We start from the raw sequence: 15,818 nt of genomic DNA, 5'->3' as shown, positions 1-15,818 counted from the left end.
AATTTTTTATATGAACAAAAATAGAACATTAATAATTTTATACATAAAAAGTTTTAAAAATAATATTTTAAATGTGTAATAAAATTCTTAAAAATACAGAAGTTGAGAGATATCCAATTGAGGGTACACTTTTTTGTCTGAAATTTTCCGAAACGTTAGATAAAAATCATAAATTTTTATAAAATGATTTTGACTTGAAATGTCATATTTTTCTTAAAAACTTGCATAATTCTGATTACATGAACTACCGCAACTGCCAGCATTTCAAAAATAGAGATGCAGAGATAATATAGTGAAAATGTTATTCATGCTTAGGTAGTTCACCAAAAACATTTGTAATCTAAGATGGGCAATTCCAGCACCATTTTCATCTTCCCGGCATATTGTCTCCTCTGTGCAAAACATTCAGAAACCTGAAACATTTTTTTTGGAACTCCTCAAAACTTACTTGTGATTACAACAAATGTAACTCTTCAAGTAACATAGAAAATCAAAGATCAATCAACTAGCTGTAGTACCTTCTTTAATTATCTCTAACTTCCTAATTACGCGTGCAGTTCTGTCTCATAACACCAGCTTGAATCCCTTTGCAAGGAAATTGTCCCTAAAAACCAAAATTTGCAAAATGGTTAGTACTTCTAAACTGGTCACTAGACAAAGATACAACAACTAGTTCTTGAACTGGAGATGAAGATCCAAAACACATTTTTAATATACCAAGGTATAAAATTAAAAGCAAGCAGATAAAGATACATGTATAATTAAAGAAATTTGATTACCTCTTCTTTTGCGCTTGTCGCTGTTTCTTCTTCTTTTCATGTTGCTTCGGTAGATGCTGCCCATCACAACTAAAACCAAACTCGGGTGAAACAAGACTCTCCTTGTACACACTTAAATTAAACTCGTCTGGGAGATTAGCAATCTTAAGGGTCTTCACTTTCTTATTTTCAAGGTTATACCATATCACCTTGTTGTCCGATTCCCAAAGAACATCCCTCCGGCTCTTTGAATAAACGATTGGCCTAACATCCATACCAGATCTTATTACTTTTGGGTGTTCCAGTGTAAATAGCTTGCACCACGAATTTCCAATCCCGTAGTCATTCATCACCCATAGATCAATATGAATAAAAGGGTCATAGTAAAGCATGCAAAGGGATTCCTCAAAGATAGTTAGAGTAAACTGATCAGGATTCTTATTCTCGAGATTAGGGAATGGAACCTCCCTGTAAGTTTCAACCCCAAGATCAAAAGCAAGAATTACAAAACAGCTTTCTAGAGTCTTGAATGTAACCCAGTGCAGAGCTCCACACATAAACACCCCCCATGCTTCGATAAGCTCGAAGTGACTAGGAATATTTTCAAGCCGTTTCCATGAGTTAGTTTTTAAACCGTATATTGTGACCTTCGAGCCAGACAAATCACTACCACCAGGCTGAAACATTCTCAGAACCTTGTAGTCATCATTAACAACATCATACCCAAAGCCACACAACTGTGAAGACCGGTCGTAGTCAAAAGGACAACGGAAACCAGTTGGCGCCGCAGGCAACTTTTTGCACTTTCTTGTTGCCGGGTTCCATAAGAAAATGTCTGGCTTCTGATTATACAAGCAGAGTAAGCCATCACATGTACCCACAAGTCCAGTACCATAGAGAAGAGATTTCAACGGTTCATCAATTTCTTTAGCAGTAGCATTATATTGATCCTCAAAATCCACCGAACAGATAACAAAACCTCTAATAAGAAGACTAGTATCAGCATTGCATTCATTGGATCTCTTGAGATGTGCTTTGACAAAACACGGACTATCGATGAGAGAACACCATGGTTTACATACACATCTACATTGCAATAGAGTCTTCACCGGAAGGCGATCCAAAATTTGAGAAAGCAGATCTTCGGTCAGGTAGGGGGTCACATTGAGCATTTGTGATTGGTGAGGTGCACTGCTAAATTAAACAAGTAAATTGCTAATCAATTACAGTTTACTATTGGGGTCACATTCAGCATTTGTTATTGGTCCTCTGCTAAATTAAACAGGTAAACTGTCAATCAATTACAGTTTACTATTACGACAAAAGTAATGCTCCCCAAATTCTGTTCCCGATTTTTTCCCCCAAATGACGTGACAAACAGATGACTAATTTAATTTATGTGCACACGGGTTCATATTATTATTCGTGCAAGTAAAAATTAAATATGTTCAGAGATTCATGTAAAAAACTTTCTGATCTACATTTACCAAAGCTACAACACACAACAATCTAAATATTCAACACATACAATATAAAACCCTAAATAAGAACTTGCACAAAACCCTAGGTAAAAACTTTCATAAAAATAACCCTAGGTAAAAGTGAAACTCGCAAGTGCAGTGATTTATAGTGTAAAACCTGGAAGTAGATGACCAGCTGCCATCACAACGGGAAGGACGGAGCTTCGACATCATCATATATTTCCTTCTTCTTCTGCTTTGAGAGTGAAAAGGGGACAGAGATTTTATAGTAGGATTTTTCTAGTTAATTAACTAATTAATTAATGACGTTCCAGTGCAATAAATTTCATAATTTTTAAAAATTATTATTTTGATTTTTAATTTTTGACTTTTAACTTCTTATTATGTGTTTTGAGCCTTAATTAAAAATATTATTTTGAAATTATTTTTAATAAAATTATTGATAATATTTTCATTCAAAAAAAATATTTATATCTACTCTGTAGTGAATATACTTCTATATATAAATGTAAAGAAATCAAAACAAAATATTTAAGAACAGAGAATATTTCTTATAATTTACACCTAATAAATTGCAAACACCAAGAAATTATCCACATATTTAAAATAAAAACTACTTATTACTTGTAATTAATTTTTCATTTATAAATAATAAATATTTTTTAAGTTAGTCAAATAATTCAAATAAGTCATACATAACGGCATTAATATATGTTAAGCAGTAGAATTCAAAAACAATATTTGAAATCTAAGTTTTTTGGTGTGTCCGACTAACAATTAATTTTTAGTTAGGTAGTTTTTAGTTGGATGGAAAATTGATTATTAGAAATTTTTGGGCATGATAGCTAATCATTATTATTTGTGAGATTAGAGCATAATAAAATTTGTGCGCTCATAAAGACACACATTGGAAAATCCGAATCCAATAGTATAGCATTGAAATGAATTGCAACTGCCAAGTGAATCGTCGATCATGGCATTGATCAAATTGCACAACTGCTAGCATATCTGAAACAAACATAGATTATGTCCAATATATAGTCTACCAAAAACATTCAGTATAAAAAACAGGCAATTCGGAAACCTTGCATTCAAACCTGGCCAAAAACTGTTAATTTAGAACTTCTGTTGCTTAGACAATTAGCATTCGTAAGTAAGTTGCATGTCTCACTTAGAATAACAAAAAAAAAATTGACAGAATGATTAACAAAGACAAATGCAAGATGATGAACGAGCCTTATTACCTTGTTTTCTCTTCATGCTTGATTGTTAGTGTCTTATAACACTAACTTGAATCCTTTCGAAAGATAATTGTCCCTGCAAACAATATAAAAGATCAAAGCTCCAGAAATTTTATATTACAAATTAAGAATATCCAATAAATCATCATTTTGCTAAATTATAATCACGAAACACTTGATAAGATGGATATGAGATTTGTTTACCTCTCCTTCATCTTTTGTTGTTTATTCTTCTGTTTTGGTTGCTTCTGTGCCTGCTTCCCATCAGTACTGGAATTATAGTCAAGTGAAACAAGGCTCTCAGTGAAGACTTCCACATCAAAGACATCTGGTATATTAGCAATCTTAACAGTCCTCACTTCCTTCTTTTCAAGGTTATACCAAATAAGCTTCTCAGTGTTCACTTGTACAAGAACATCCCTCTGACTCTTAGAATAAGCGAGAGGCTTAAAAGTCATACAAGATTCACTTACTTTAGGTTGTTCTACTGAAAATAGCTTGCACCAAGAATTTTCCACCCCATAATCAGTCATCACCCACACATCTACATGAATATCAAGGTGGAATTCAAGAACGCAAAGGGATTCTTCAAAGATAACTAGACTCATCTCCTTACCATTCTTGTGGGGCATTGGAATCTCCCTACAATTTTCAACTCCCAGATCAAAAGCAAGAATTGATGGGAAGAAGCTTTCTACATCCCGAGTCTTTACCATAATCCAGTGCAGAGCCCCGCCTAGATAGTTACCCCATGATGCATTAAGTTGGTACTGAACAGGAATGTCTTGGAGTCGTTTCCATGAGTTAGTTTTTAGGCTGTAAACAACGACCTTGGATCCAGACAAAAATGGATCATCAGGCCGAAGGATTCTCAGAACCTTGTAGTCATCATTAACAACATCAAACCCAAAGCCAGAAAGGGAAGACCAGCTGAAATTAAAAACACTACGAAAATCAGCTGGTGCAGTAGGTAACTTTCTGCACTTTTTGGTTGCCGGGTTCCATAAGAACATATCTCCCATCATATTAAACACGCAGAGTAAGCCATTGCACGTACCCACAGATCCAGTCTCGCAGAGAAGGGTCTTCAATGGTTCATCAATTTCTATAGCAGAGCCATTATCCAGAGAATCAAAATCCACCGAGTAAGAAATGCATTCTCGAATGATAACACCAGTACCCATTCTGCATTCAATGGATCTCTTAAGATGTTTTTTAACAAAACTTGGACTATCAATAAGAGAGCACCATAGTTTGGATACACATCTGCAACGCAACAGAATCTTCACCGGAAGGCGGCACAAGAATTCAGCAATAAGACTTTCTGCAAAGTAGACAGTCACATCCGTCCTTTGTGATCCGGTTCATTGACAAGTTAGACAAGTAAACGTCAGTTGCATATCAATACCGAATCACCAACCAAATTAGCAAGCAGAATCAAAACTACATAATGACTCCAAGAATCAATTTTGATACTTGTTTTAAGTACACTGACTTGTCTTCGAAACAGAACACCATGGAACAGGTACTAAAATGGTAACTTTAATATCATCACAACTCACAAATTTGTAGTAAGCAAATTAGATAATTTATCAGTACAAGTTCTGACAAAAATAATCTCCAACACAACAAAACTTGATTTAGCATTACATGTTTCTATTTCTAAGCTTTGGCCTATATCAAATGGCTAAAACTCTGTATCCACATCGCATATTGTTATTCAAAAACCTTTTAGGCCTGTCTCTGTCTGTTAGATGACGAATAAATTATAAGAAAACTAATTCCTAATTGAACATAAACAAGCTAAAGTAAATTATGTTGGCAAATTATCACTTACAACTGATTTCATAAAAAGTGCGAATCAGATTTAAAGGTGAAACACGAAATAACAATTAATCATTGGATGATTAATTGGATAATTGTGATTAATCACCGATTTTTATAAGAAAACTAATTACTAATTGAACATAAACAAGCTAAAGTAAATTATGTATGTAAATTATCACTTACAACTAATTTCATAAAAAGAGCGAATCGGATTTAAAGGTGAAACACGAAATAACAATTAATCATCGGATGATTAATTAGATAATTATGATTAATCACCAATTTTTAAAACAATGCTTACAGCTGAAAACTAAAATAAATTATCATTATAATCATAAGAAATATCAAAATCAAAATCAAAATGCATATGTTAGACTCGAACCGACATATTTTATATCACATGAGTTGTACCAATTAATGGTCAAAGTGTCAAAAACATTATAAAAGTAATTCATGAGTTGACAAAAGATAAGTGATCAAATTACTTTCAACTAAAACAAAAAATATATATGTATATATTACAAGAAAAACCGCTAAAATCTGATTAAAGTATATAGACTTTAAAGGCCAACAAATTCCATCAACAAAAGCACTGAAATTCAAAATTTTAACCAACATTACTTTTAAGTCTTTTGACATACCATAAATTACACAATAATCTACACTAAAATCAGTGAAGCGAATAATGTCAATATGATTTTACATATTTTAAAATTATTTTCCGTTTTCTATTTTAGTAAATTTACTATTTATATATTTTATTGACAAAAAAATAATATTAAGTAGCATAAATATTTTCTAACATCTTAAAATACGTGCATAAATATTTCAAATGACCACTAATTTGGGACATACGGAGAGGGCTGATCTAGGAAGAGGCACTGGCTTAATTTTTTAAAATTATAAAAGTGACCCCAAAAAATTTAGAAATATATAGGTATTACCCCAAAAAATTTAGAAATATATAGGTATTTTTTGAAAATTTGCTTGGTGCCCCCTAACATTTGTGTGCTAGATCCGTCCGAGCAGTTTTCGTGTAAAGATTTTCTCTATTGCAAGTCATAACAGGTTTCATAACATTAAGACCATAATTTTCACTTTGATTTATTATATTATTAAAAAACTACAATGCACGGATCCAAGAAACCCTAGTTTTGTAAACACTTGCATGTGCTACACTAGTTTTTAGATCTCCGTTAACAACAATATAACCACATAATAATCTAAAAATGAATAAGATCGAGTTGAACCTTGGAGCCAACGACGCCGTATTGGGATCGGAATGACAAGAAATAAGCTTCGACATCAAGCTTGTAGTTCTCTTCTTTCAGTTGGTGTGCTTGACAAGATAGTGAAAAAGCGCTCCAAAGACTCTTTGTTTTCCCTCTCAAATTGTGTGTGTATATATATGAAAGGACCGGCCGATAGGCCCAGTGAACTTATTTGGGCCTGTTTGTGGTGGACGGGCTGATAGGCCAATGCACTTATTTTGGGCCTGGTTGTTGTGGACGGGTAGTGGAGAATATTAATTGGAAGTTGTTTAATGTTTCTTGTTTTTTGCCAGAATTTTACTTTACTTTGGTTTTCAGGTGTTAACTAGAATTTTTATAAAAAAATTGATTTATTCACTGAAATTTAAATTAAAGTGTACCTGTTTTTTGAGTTCCTTTTGGACTTTGTACTTTTTATATTTAATTATATTAGCTGAAATTTAATAATGGAATTTCATAAAAACTCATCATAATGAAGAAATTATTACTAAAATCAGTTTAAGAGTATCAAAATAATTGCTTATAAAAAATAAAACAGTCTCAATTTAATTATTAAATTTTATTAATAACTTAAAAAATGATTAGTGTATTCATAAAATTTTTAAGGCTTTAAAGAAACTAGTTGAGAAACCGCGCGTTGCGGCGGGCTATAAAAATTATATTAACGATTCAATATTAATATTTGTAAAATAAAATAATTTTATGGCTGTCTATAAAAATTATATTAATATTTCAAAATTAATATTTGTAGGATAAAATAAATTTATATTATAAAAATCTTGATTTAATACCAATACTAATATATAAAATTGCAAAATTGGACTATAATTCATTGTGAAATAACGAAAATAAATTTATATACGTAATTAACAATTTAAAGCATGACGAATCTTAATTTTATTTGTTTTTTTTTTTGAAAAATAATCATGTTTTTACATTGTCACTTTCCTCCAATTTTTTTGGATTGATTGTGCACAAAAACATCTAACTTAAATCTGTGAGATAACGGTCTATAACTACTACCCTTGCTTCTAACAACCTTTATTTTTTAATACTGTATAAACAACCTTTACTTAAAAGTTTCTTGAACGGAGCAAACAGATAATGCATGAATAATTTTTTCCTTGTATACAAAGTAAATCATATCAAAATTAACAACAACAAACATGTCCGATGAACAAAACAAATATTATACAACCATCAACCATCAAGATCATGTCAAAGACTATATTCTTTACCCGTGTTTGGATTTGTCGACTCCAACATAACGATATATAATTACCTTTGCTTGCAACAACCTTTATTTTTTTAATAATGTATAGACAACCTTCACTTATCGTTGAATAAGAACGACACCTACACGTCCAAAAATCGAGCAAGAGAACTAAGGTAGGTTTGTGGAATTGATTGAGAGGAGGTTGTGTTTAGATTATCCAAAACTCTACAATCTACAGGAGTATTTATAAGTGCAAAGAGACTTGTGTGCTACTATTTCCCATAATTAAATAATTTGAAATAAAATCAGATTAAAATTTTCAAGCTACTATATTCCATAAATAATCTGTCTTTCCCATAATTAAATAATTTGAAACAAAATCAAATTAAAACTTTCAAGCTACTATATTCCATAAATAATCTGAAACAAAATCAGATTCTGAAACTTGCTTCTAATATACCTGAAACTAAGAAAGGTAGTTATAATTTTTGATATTTTTCATCCGAAAATTCCAAAAAATTAGAAAAATAGAACGAAGCGATGTGAGAGGCGCCACCTACACGCCCCTCGCTTCTCCTTTATATAAGTATATTGATTACAGCTCAATTTTAGAAATTAATCATCAGTTCCACAAGATAATAGGCGTGGAATTTAAATAGTTTGAATTTTTTTTTTTTAATTATTATTAATTTATTAAAATATAATAAATACCAATCAGCTTATTCGGTTTAACTTTGATCACAGATATATAAATCTAATTTATCAATAATTTATTATTTATCAATTCTTTTTACGAGTTTTATCCATCATGTTTGATTTATAAGATAGAAATGTCGAACAATTTGATATTTTTGGGTATAAAATACAAAAAGGTTATTTATTAATCATACTACTTATTTTTTTATTATTAAATTTTTATTTTAATCTATCACAATTTTATTTTATTTTTGAAAAATCTATCACAAATTTTTAAAATTTATATTGTATTTATGCTATACCATATACATCGGTACACATAAGAAAACAAAAATCAAAGTAATAAAAAACAAGCTCAAGCAAGTTCATCCAAGAAGGCTTTTCTTGATCCTCAAAAACTCCAATTCTTCCTTCCCATCAATCCCTTCCAAAAATTCAATCAATCACCACCTCGAATTTAATCCACAGAACCAATATCTCAAAACCCAGAAATTAAAATCAAGAAAAAGCATGGATCAGAGCAGGAGAGCAGTTGAATCATACTGGAGATCAAGAATGATAGACACAGCCACTTCTGATGAAGATAAAGTGACCCCTGTGTATAAGCTTGATGAGATTTGTGAACTGCTTAGATCTTCTCATGTGGGTATTGTGAAGGAGATTGCTGAGTTTGTGTTCAAGAGACTTGACCATAAGAGCCCAATTGTCAAACAAAAGGTATGGATGATAAAAGTATATAGTTTTGTTGAATTGGATCTAGTTGTTTTTGTGTTCTTTTGTGGTGGGTAGGTTGATTGTGGGATTGTTGATTTGGGTTTTTTGGTTGAGGTGATTGATGATAAATTTGGGGTCTTTTTGGGTTTTAGGAAGAGTTATAGGCGTGGTTAAATTTGTGAAGAATTTGCTGTTCTTGTATGTTGGTTATCTTGATTATGTAATTGTTCATGTGAAGTTTTTTAATTGAACTAGTTGGTCATAAATTTGGGGTCTTTTCTGGTTGTATGAGGATTTGATAAGCGTGTTTGAATTTTTGTAGTATTGTGTTTAAGTGTAAAGTAATGTGATTTATGGTACTGCTGGGCTTTGTGATGTTTCGACTTGTGGGTTATCTTGGACTTGGAAAATAATGTTATTAAGTCTTGTACTGATGAAGTTTTAATCTTTGAAGTGGATAGTTGAAGTTCACTTTGATGGTGTATGCATGAATGACATTAGTGTATGTTGGATTCATCTTATTAGCTGCCGTGTTTATGAAATTCATACTAAAGGAATGTTCTTGGCACTGGTCTCCGTGACAATTTATGTTAACAATATACATATGGGGAAGGAGGGAAGGATCTTATACTAGTAGTGATTGTAACGTTGTTCATTTTGTTGCTCTGTGTTTTAAATAAAGATGAAGGGCTGAAATCAAAAAAACGAAGCGATTGAACTTTAATAAAATTAAGAACTGTTCTCGTGGACATCTATTATTTTGCTACATATCATGGTCAACTTTTAGATGATAATGATTAAACACAGCCTTCCAAAGTTCTATTAGGATTCATTCAATTTAACTTAAAATTCTCCTCTTTTGCTAGTTGTGAATCACATTAAAGTATTAAACCTTGAAATAGTTGAAACTGCCAAATTTGGGAAATGTCCTTCATGTAAAATTGAAATAACTTTCTAGTTTATTTTTTAACCTCTACTAATGCTATCATATCCATACATAAAAGTTATAGAGCCTTAATCTTGTGGAAGAGATACCTTCTTTCAAGGAAGGTACATATTGATTGATTGGGTCTAAAGTACTAGAGCTAGGCAGGTGGGTCAAACTAGTAGCTGATGCTTTTCACAAATATACACTTAATTATGTATATAACTTGTGTGCAGGCATTGAGGCTTATTAAATATTCTGTGGGAAAGTCTGGGGTGGAGTTTAGGAGGGAATTGCAAAGAAATTCAGTGGCCATACGCCAGTTGATTCACTATAAAGGTCAGCCAGATCCTTTGAAGGGAGATGCATTAAATAAGTCTGTCCGTGCCACAGCTCAGGAAGCTTTATCAGCCATGTTCTCGACTGATGATAATAAACCAGCACCTAGTGATGATCTAACTCAACGGATCCAAGGGTTTGGTAGCACCAACTATGAAATGCCATCGGAAGATAAGAAGTCCTTCTTAAGTGAAGTGGTTAATATTGGAAGTGCGACGATAAAGCAAGGCTTGAATAGCTTATCGCAAGCTCCTGCGCATAAACGAAATGAAACTGGTAGCTATCGCAGTCCGAATCTTCGAAGGTCATTGACTAATGAAACTGATTACTCGGACCGTTATGAGGCTGATGAACATCGGACTGACACTCAGCCTGGTTCTCGGTTATCTCACAACATATCTGGTGGAACATGGGCCCAAGATCTCAAAACTGTGGATACAGCCAATAGTAGCTCTAGCTCAAGTCATTCTGAAAGCAAGACTCGTGAGGAGAGGTTATTGGAGACCATTGTAACATCTGGTGGTGTTCGTTTACAACCCACGAGAGATGCCCTCCATCTTTTTCTCGTACAAGCCTCAAAACTGGATCCACTGGCTCTTTGTTATGCCCTTGAAACAAAGCTTCAATCACATTCTTGGCAGGCATGTACCCCTTTACTTAACAAATGTATATCACACATAGCAAATTTGTGGGCAATACCTGACTATCTTGATTGATCAGGATTTTCTGCACGCACATGTCTGATGACCTGTGTATAGCTAGACTTGTGTGTAGCTAGACTGTAGACAAATTAAAAAGAGTATAATGAAATCCTTTACTTAGTCCTTTATTAAATTTGTGACTTGTTTCAGGTTCGTGTGAGAGCTGTATGTGTACTTGATGCTATATTGAGGAAAAAAGAGGATGAAAATTTTTCTGTTGTTGCATTTTATTTCAGTGACAACAAGGATGTTGTGGTGAAATGTTGTGAATCACCCCAGGCTTCTCTGAGGGAAAAAGCAAGCAAGGTAAGTCTTACCAATCCCTTGTATTCTTTGCTTCTCCGTCACGAGGAGCAACTATTGTTGTGATTATATGTTCAGCATTTATTTAAAAAGTAATTTTACTTGGCGTAAAAAGGAGTAATTTTCTCAGTGACATGATACAATTATTTTTAAATTTCGTTTTTAGGATGTCCCTAGATATTAATGGTTGCTTCTTACTAGTTCTAATTGGGTAAAATGATATAATGACTAGTGTTCGCTAAACTTGGGTTGGATTACTAAGCAGTTACGCAAGTCTTAACTAAAGCAGTTTAAACTTATTTACTGAACCCAGTTTAGATATAAATAAAGTGACTAATATCATTTTGTTCCACCTAATTTTATGAGAACTTGTGCATCTTTCAAAAGTTCTATATCAGCATAGTTGCTTTCTTGAAAAAAAAGGAAGCCTCAGTTTTTTGTTCTTCCCAATAATTTTCTCCTTCGGTGTTCTTCGCATTTTCATCGAGTCTATCTTGTTAGACCTCATATTAGTCTGGACATCTCACATCAGCGCATTGTAGTGACTTTAAACATATCACAAAACATGTATATGCAAAAAGGTTCATTCTTATCTAAGAGATTGTTTGTGCATAGGTCTTAGGACTTCTGGAAGGAGAACAAACTGGCAATACAGTCGGTAATCCAGAAAAGCAATTGAAGGTTGAGACAGCTGCCATTCAGATGCCAGATTTAATTGACACCGCTGATTCAGATGGTCCACCGATGCATCAAAGCATTGAAGCACTGGCAACACCTGCCACTCCTATAGTTGATCTGTTTGGAGATGGTCCAAGTACTGCTGTGAGCACCAGTGAGCAGAAGAAAGATGATGACCCTTTTGCAGATGTCTCATTTCACACCAATAATGAGAAAGAACATGTGGACGACATCTTTTCTGGAATGACTACCGGTAATTCTGGTACTGTTGGAGTTAATATGACACCTAATCAAAATGGAGCTGAGCTATTTGATATATTTGGTTCCAACTTGGAGACCTCTGCTGAACAAGTAAATAACAAAAAAGATGTTAATGACTTGATGTCTGGTCTATTCATAAAGGAAAAAGATGTGAAGCAGCAAGGGACTTCTTCAGATGCACTCTCTGAAAACATCTTTTCAGTTCCCAGTACAAATCTGAGCAATCAAGTCACTACTGATACATTTAATAAAACATACGGTGCTCAAATAGCTGGAACCAATGTAAATCCCATGTTTCCTGTTGGCACCGTGCCATATAATATGTCCCCTGGCATAATGTATAATACAGCAATTCCTTCTCAACCGATAAATTATGGAGCCATGGGAAATTTACTTGCTCAGCAGCAATTCCTAGCAACAATGTCTAACTATCAGCAGCTAGGCAACTTGCACCCTCAAAATTCTGGTTTTAGTCCGGCTTTGGAAACTCAAGGAGGTGGATATTCTTCAGCTCTTCCTGATGTTTTCAATTCTAGCCTTCCGGTTCAGACTTCTACCTCTGTAATGAACGGGTCAAAGAAAGAGGATACCAGAGCTTTTGATTTTATCTCGGTAAGCTGGACCCTTAACGTTGTCACTTTCATATCGTTTTTCTCTTAAAACTAAATAAGGGATCGTTTGGTTCATGGGGATCTGGAATCAGGTATGGGTTTTGTTTATTCCAAACCCATACCTGATGTTTGGTTGCAAAAAAGTAAATCTCAAACCCATACCTCAAACTCCAAGGTGTGGGTTTTTGATACCCAAAGAGGGAGGTGGGTATGAGATGGAGCTATAGGAATTAGTTTCATTTTTTATTTTTTTGTCTCTATCGAAGTAATTAAATATTAATATAATACAAAAATAATCAATGATGCAAAAATATATAATAATAATAATAATTTTATTAATATTTTTAAATAATATAAATTCATAACTTATTTTTTAAAAAAATTGAATATATTAATTCCAGCACTTAACCAAACACCTGATATCAGATATGATACCTTAAACTCATACCATCTTAACCGGATTCCTCATTCCACCCTATACCACTCGGCGAACCAAACGACCCCGAAAAGATATATTAAATCTTTGTACAAGATAAAAGGACAGTGAAACAAATTGTAGAATTAATTTCACTAAAAAGCAAAGATCCAACTCAGAGAGAGGCAATTGTCATCTGTGGTTGTAATTATTTTGTAAAGTGCCATCAAGTGTACTTGGTATTATCTTTCAACTTTTGAAGGCGCAGATTGTTCTTATTGCAATATTTCCTGTTTCTGTGTATCTGCTTGTTTGTCTTACTAATCAAAATGAGTTGCCTATACGCATATCTGATAACACATTTTGTAATCACTGTGCAGGATCATCTGGCAGCAGCCCGTGATACAAAAAGGATGATTTGAGTTTCTCTTGGTCGTGAGTTTTTTAGAGCAGTTTTTCCATGGTAATAAAGGTCTATATCTGCTAAGATTAAATATTTTTTGGAAATGGTGTCATGCTTGCATTTTAATGAATTGTGTAGTTTAGTGCACTGTGTTTCTTTAATAGAAGAGGGATATAAATAGCAGAAAGAGAATATGGTTGTACAATTTCCTCAACTTTGTGATTCTGTCATTAGGGTGATCAAGTTTTTCTCGTTTCCTTTTATGTTTGTCTTTGAAATATTTTATTGAACATCTTTTTCACATCTAATAATGATACCAGTTCCTCAACAGACTGCAGCTCTTTAAGATGGCAACCGTTTTGTTTTGAATAGACATGTAATTTTACAACATTTCCATCCGGAAGTGGCAGAGTTAAATTCATATGCTACAGTAAGATGGTGAAAAATCATTGTATTCTTCTTTTCTTTTTTGGTGGGGGGGGGGGGGGGGGGGGGTTAATATGTTCTAAATTGAGAAGCAGAATCGGTGAGTGCCAGAAAGGTAAAATCACTGCTGATTATAGTTTATCAGTCTTGAACACATTATTCCTAGTTCCTATATGATCAGATTGTTCCCTAAAGGTAAAGATCCTGAAGGTAGAAACAAACTTTATCTAAATCATAACCAACATGAAAATGTTCAAGGAAAACACATTAGAGTCGTGTCTATTGGCATGTGATGGATTTTTCGACTTGGAAGTTTCTTGAAGGCTTCAGAGCCCTTGGGGTAAAAGTTAATTCATTGGGGATATGTTTACTTTTTTATCTCATTTGAGATATCTTGACTCTGTTCATTCATGCAAATTTTAGCTTTAAGGGCGGACAAGTGGGATCCTTTCCTTTTCTAAATTCTGGATATGATGCTTGTTGGATTGTACAAATTCCTTCCAAGTTTGGTCCTCATAGGTCAAAGGTTTTGTAAAGATTGCAGATATTCTATAACGTCAAGAGTTGTCTGTGGAGGCTGTGTTGCCCTTGCTTGCCTGTTTTCTAGGGGGCATCTGAAATCTAATCTAATATGTCTCGAGGAATGAGAATGTAGTAATTGGTACCCGGATTTGTTGTTTCTGGATTCTAGGGTGGTGAGGGAGGTTAAAAATGCAGGAACTTGCCTACTTATTTGACCTCTAAGAGAGTTGATACACTTTTTCCTTTTTATTTAAATAAGGTTTGGTTATAGAGATTTAAATACACAACGAATCTCGTTTGACCCTCGGCCTCTTAATATCAAGAGGAGTATCTGCGATAGTTTGATAATGTAATCGTAGAATATGAGAGCTGGAGTAGCCATTGATCTTGTTTTGGTCTTTATTATAATTTTGCAGATATATTGGTGATTTTTTTGTCTCTCTTTTGTCATGTAAACCGCTAAGGTGGTCATCGAATGACTTTTGGTTTCATGGGGATCGCATAGTTCTGGTAAGTAATGGAGCACAATGTTTCGATTTCATGGGGATCGCATTGTCCTGCTAAGCAACTCCATCAAAATTTAGAAACCATGATAACCAAAACACAACAAAGATCATTAAAACAGATTATATAATGACCCTCAATATATATTATCAGTTTCCTCATGCGCAACAATTAAAATGCCTCACAAGCTTCATTGTTTGAATGCTGATCACGACATACAAACAAACAGAATAAGCTTGTAAAATCGTACTTCGCATTGGCTCATTAAGACTCAACATCATGTTTTGGCCCGGAGCAACAGCAACAAAACCATCTTCGGGCACAGGAGCTACGGCGACGCTTTGTACTTTGTCGTCCCTTGCCGTTCTGGTCTGCGAACGGGTTCTGTTCAGGTTCTTTCTTGAACACAGGAGAGTCCGGGTTGAACTTATGGCGATTGCCCTCCTTTTTAGCATTCCTTGCCTTTTCAAATATAACCGAAAACTCTGCTTGCCCGGGGTTCTTCAGATCCCATTCTCCGAATTTG

The 15,818-nt window shown here is 33.8% G+C and overlaps 3 protein-coding genes across 3 annotated transcripts; 1 reads left to right on the top strand and 2 right to left on the bottom strand.

Annotated features, from left to right (window-relative positions):
* Positions 1–203: 203 nt before the first annotated feature.
* LOC108225457 (F-box protein CPR1) lies at positions 204–3,520 on the bottom strand. Its single transcript, XM_017400315.2, has 4 exons — positions 2,397–3,520; positions 780–1,952; positions 519–604; positions 204–413 (listed from the first exon to the last, which is right to left on the bottom strand). Exons 1-3 carry the CDS (start codon positions 2,453–2,455, stop codon positions 565–567), a joined length of 1,272 nt encoding a protein of 423 aa, XP_017255804.1. The 5' UTR covers positions 2,456–3,520; the 3' UTR covers positions 204–413; positions 519–564.
* Positions 1,811–6,681, bottom strand: LOC135146700 (F-box protein CPR1-like). Its single transcript, XM_017400318.2, has 4 exons — positions 6,558–6,681; positions 3,685–4,830; positions 3,484–3,556; positions 1,811–1,949 (listed from the first exon to the last, which is right to left on the bottom strand). Exons 1-3 carry the CDS (start codon positions 6,611–6,613, stop codon positions 3,517–3,519), a joined length of 1,242 nt encoding a protein of 413 aa, XP_017255807.1. The 5' UTR covers positions 6,614–6,681; the 3' UTR covers positions 1,811–1,949; positions 3,484–3,516.
* Positions 6,682–8,799: 2,118 nt separating this feature from the next.
* LOC108227941 (protein MODIFIED TRANSPORT TO THE VACUOLE 1) lies at positions 8,800–14,103 on the top strand. The gene is made up of 5 exons (XM_017403345.2): positions 8,800–9,207; positions 10,366–11,109; positions 11,320–11,475; positions 12,088–13,023; positions 13,818–14,103. The coding sequence occupies exons 1-5, from the start codon at positions 9,001–9,003 to the stop codon at positions 13,857–13,859; spliced, it is 2,085 nt and encodes a 694-aa protein (XP_017258834.1). The 5' UTR covers positions 8,800–9,000; the 3' UTR covers positions 13,860–14,103.
* Positions 14,104–15,818: the final 1,715 nt, after the last annotated feature.

Source organism: Daucus carota, chromosome 6, assembly GCF_001625215.2.
Source record: "Daucus carota subsp. sativus chromosome 6, DH1 v3.0, whole genome shotgun sequence".
Taxonomy (NCBI): Eukaryota; Viridiplantae; Streptophyta; class Magnoliopsida; order Apiales; family Apiaceae; genus Daucus; species Daucus carota.
The sequence above is the reverse complement of the archived record's forward strand: the minus strand, read 5'-3'. Positions and strand labels throughout refer to the sequence as shown.

Coding starts and splice junctions, on each gene's coding strand:
- LOC108225457 (XM_017400315.2), bottom strand. CDS start 2,455: ATGATGATGTCGAAGCTCCGTCCTTCCCGTTGTGATGGCAGCTGGTCA. Junction 1,953..2,396: donor AGCTGGTCATCTACTTCCAG/GTTTTACACTAT, acceptor TGTTTAATTTAG/CAGTGCACCTCACCAATCAC. Junction 605..779: donor CGACAAGCGCAAAAGAAGAG/GTAATCAAATTT, acceptor TTTGGTTTTTAG/GGACAATTTCCTTGCAAAGG.
- LOC135146700 (XM_017400318.2), bottom strand. CDS start 6,613: ATGTCGAAGCTTATTTCTTGTCATTCCGATCCCAATACGGCGTCGTTG. Junction 4,831..6,557: donor ACGGCGTCGTTGGCTCCAAG/GTTCAACTCGAT, acceptor CGGATCACAAAG/GACGGATGTGACTGTCTACT. Junction 3,557..3,684: donor CAACAAAAGATGAAGGAGAG/GTAAACAAATCT, acceptor TATTGTTTGCAG/GGACAATTATCTTTCGAAAG.
- LOC108227941 (XM_017403345.2), top strand. CDS start 9,001: ATGGATCAGAGCAGGAGAGCAGTTGAATCATACTGGAGATCAAGAATG. Junction 11,476..12,087: donor TGAGGGAAAAAGCAAGCAAG/GTAAGTCTTACC, acceptor GTTTGTGCATAG/GTCTTAGGACTTCTGGAAGG. Junction 13,024..13,817: donor GAGCTTTTGATTTTATCTCG/GTAAGCTGGACC, acceptor ATCACTGTGCAG/GATCATCTGGCAGCAGCCCG.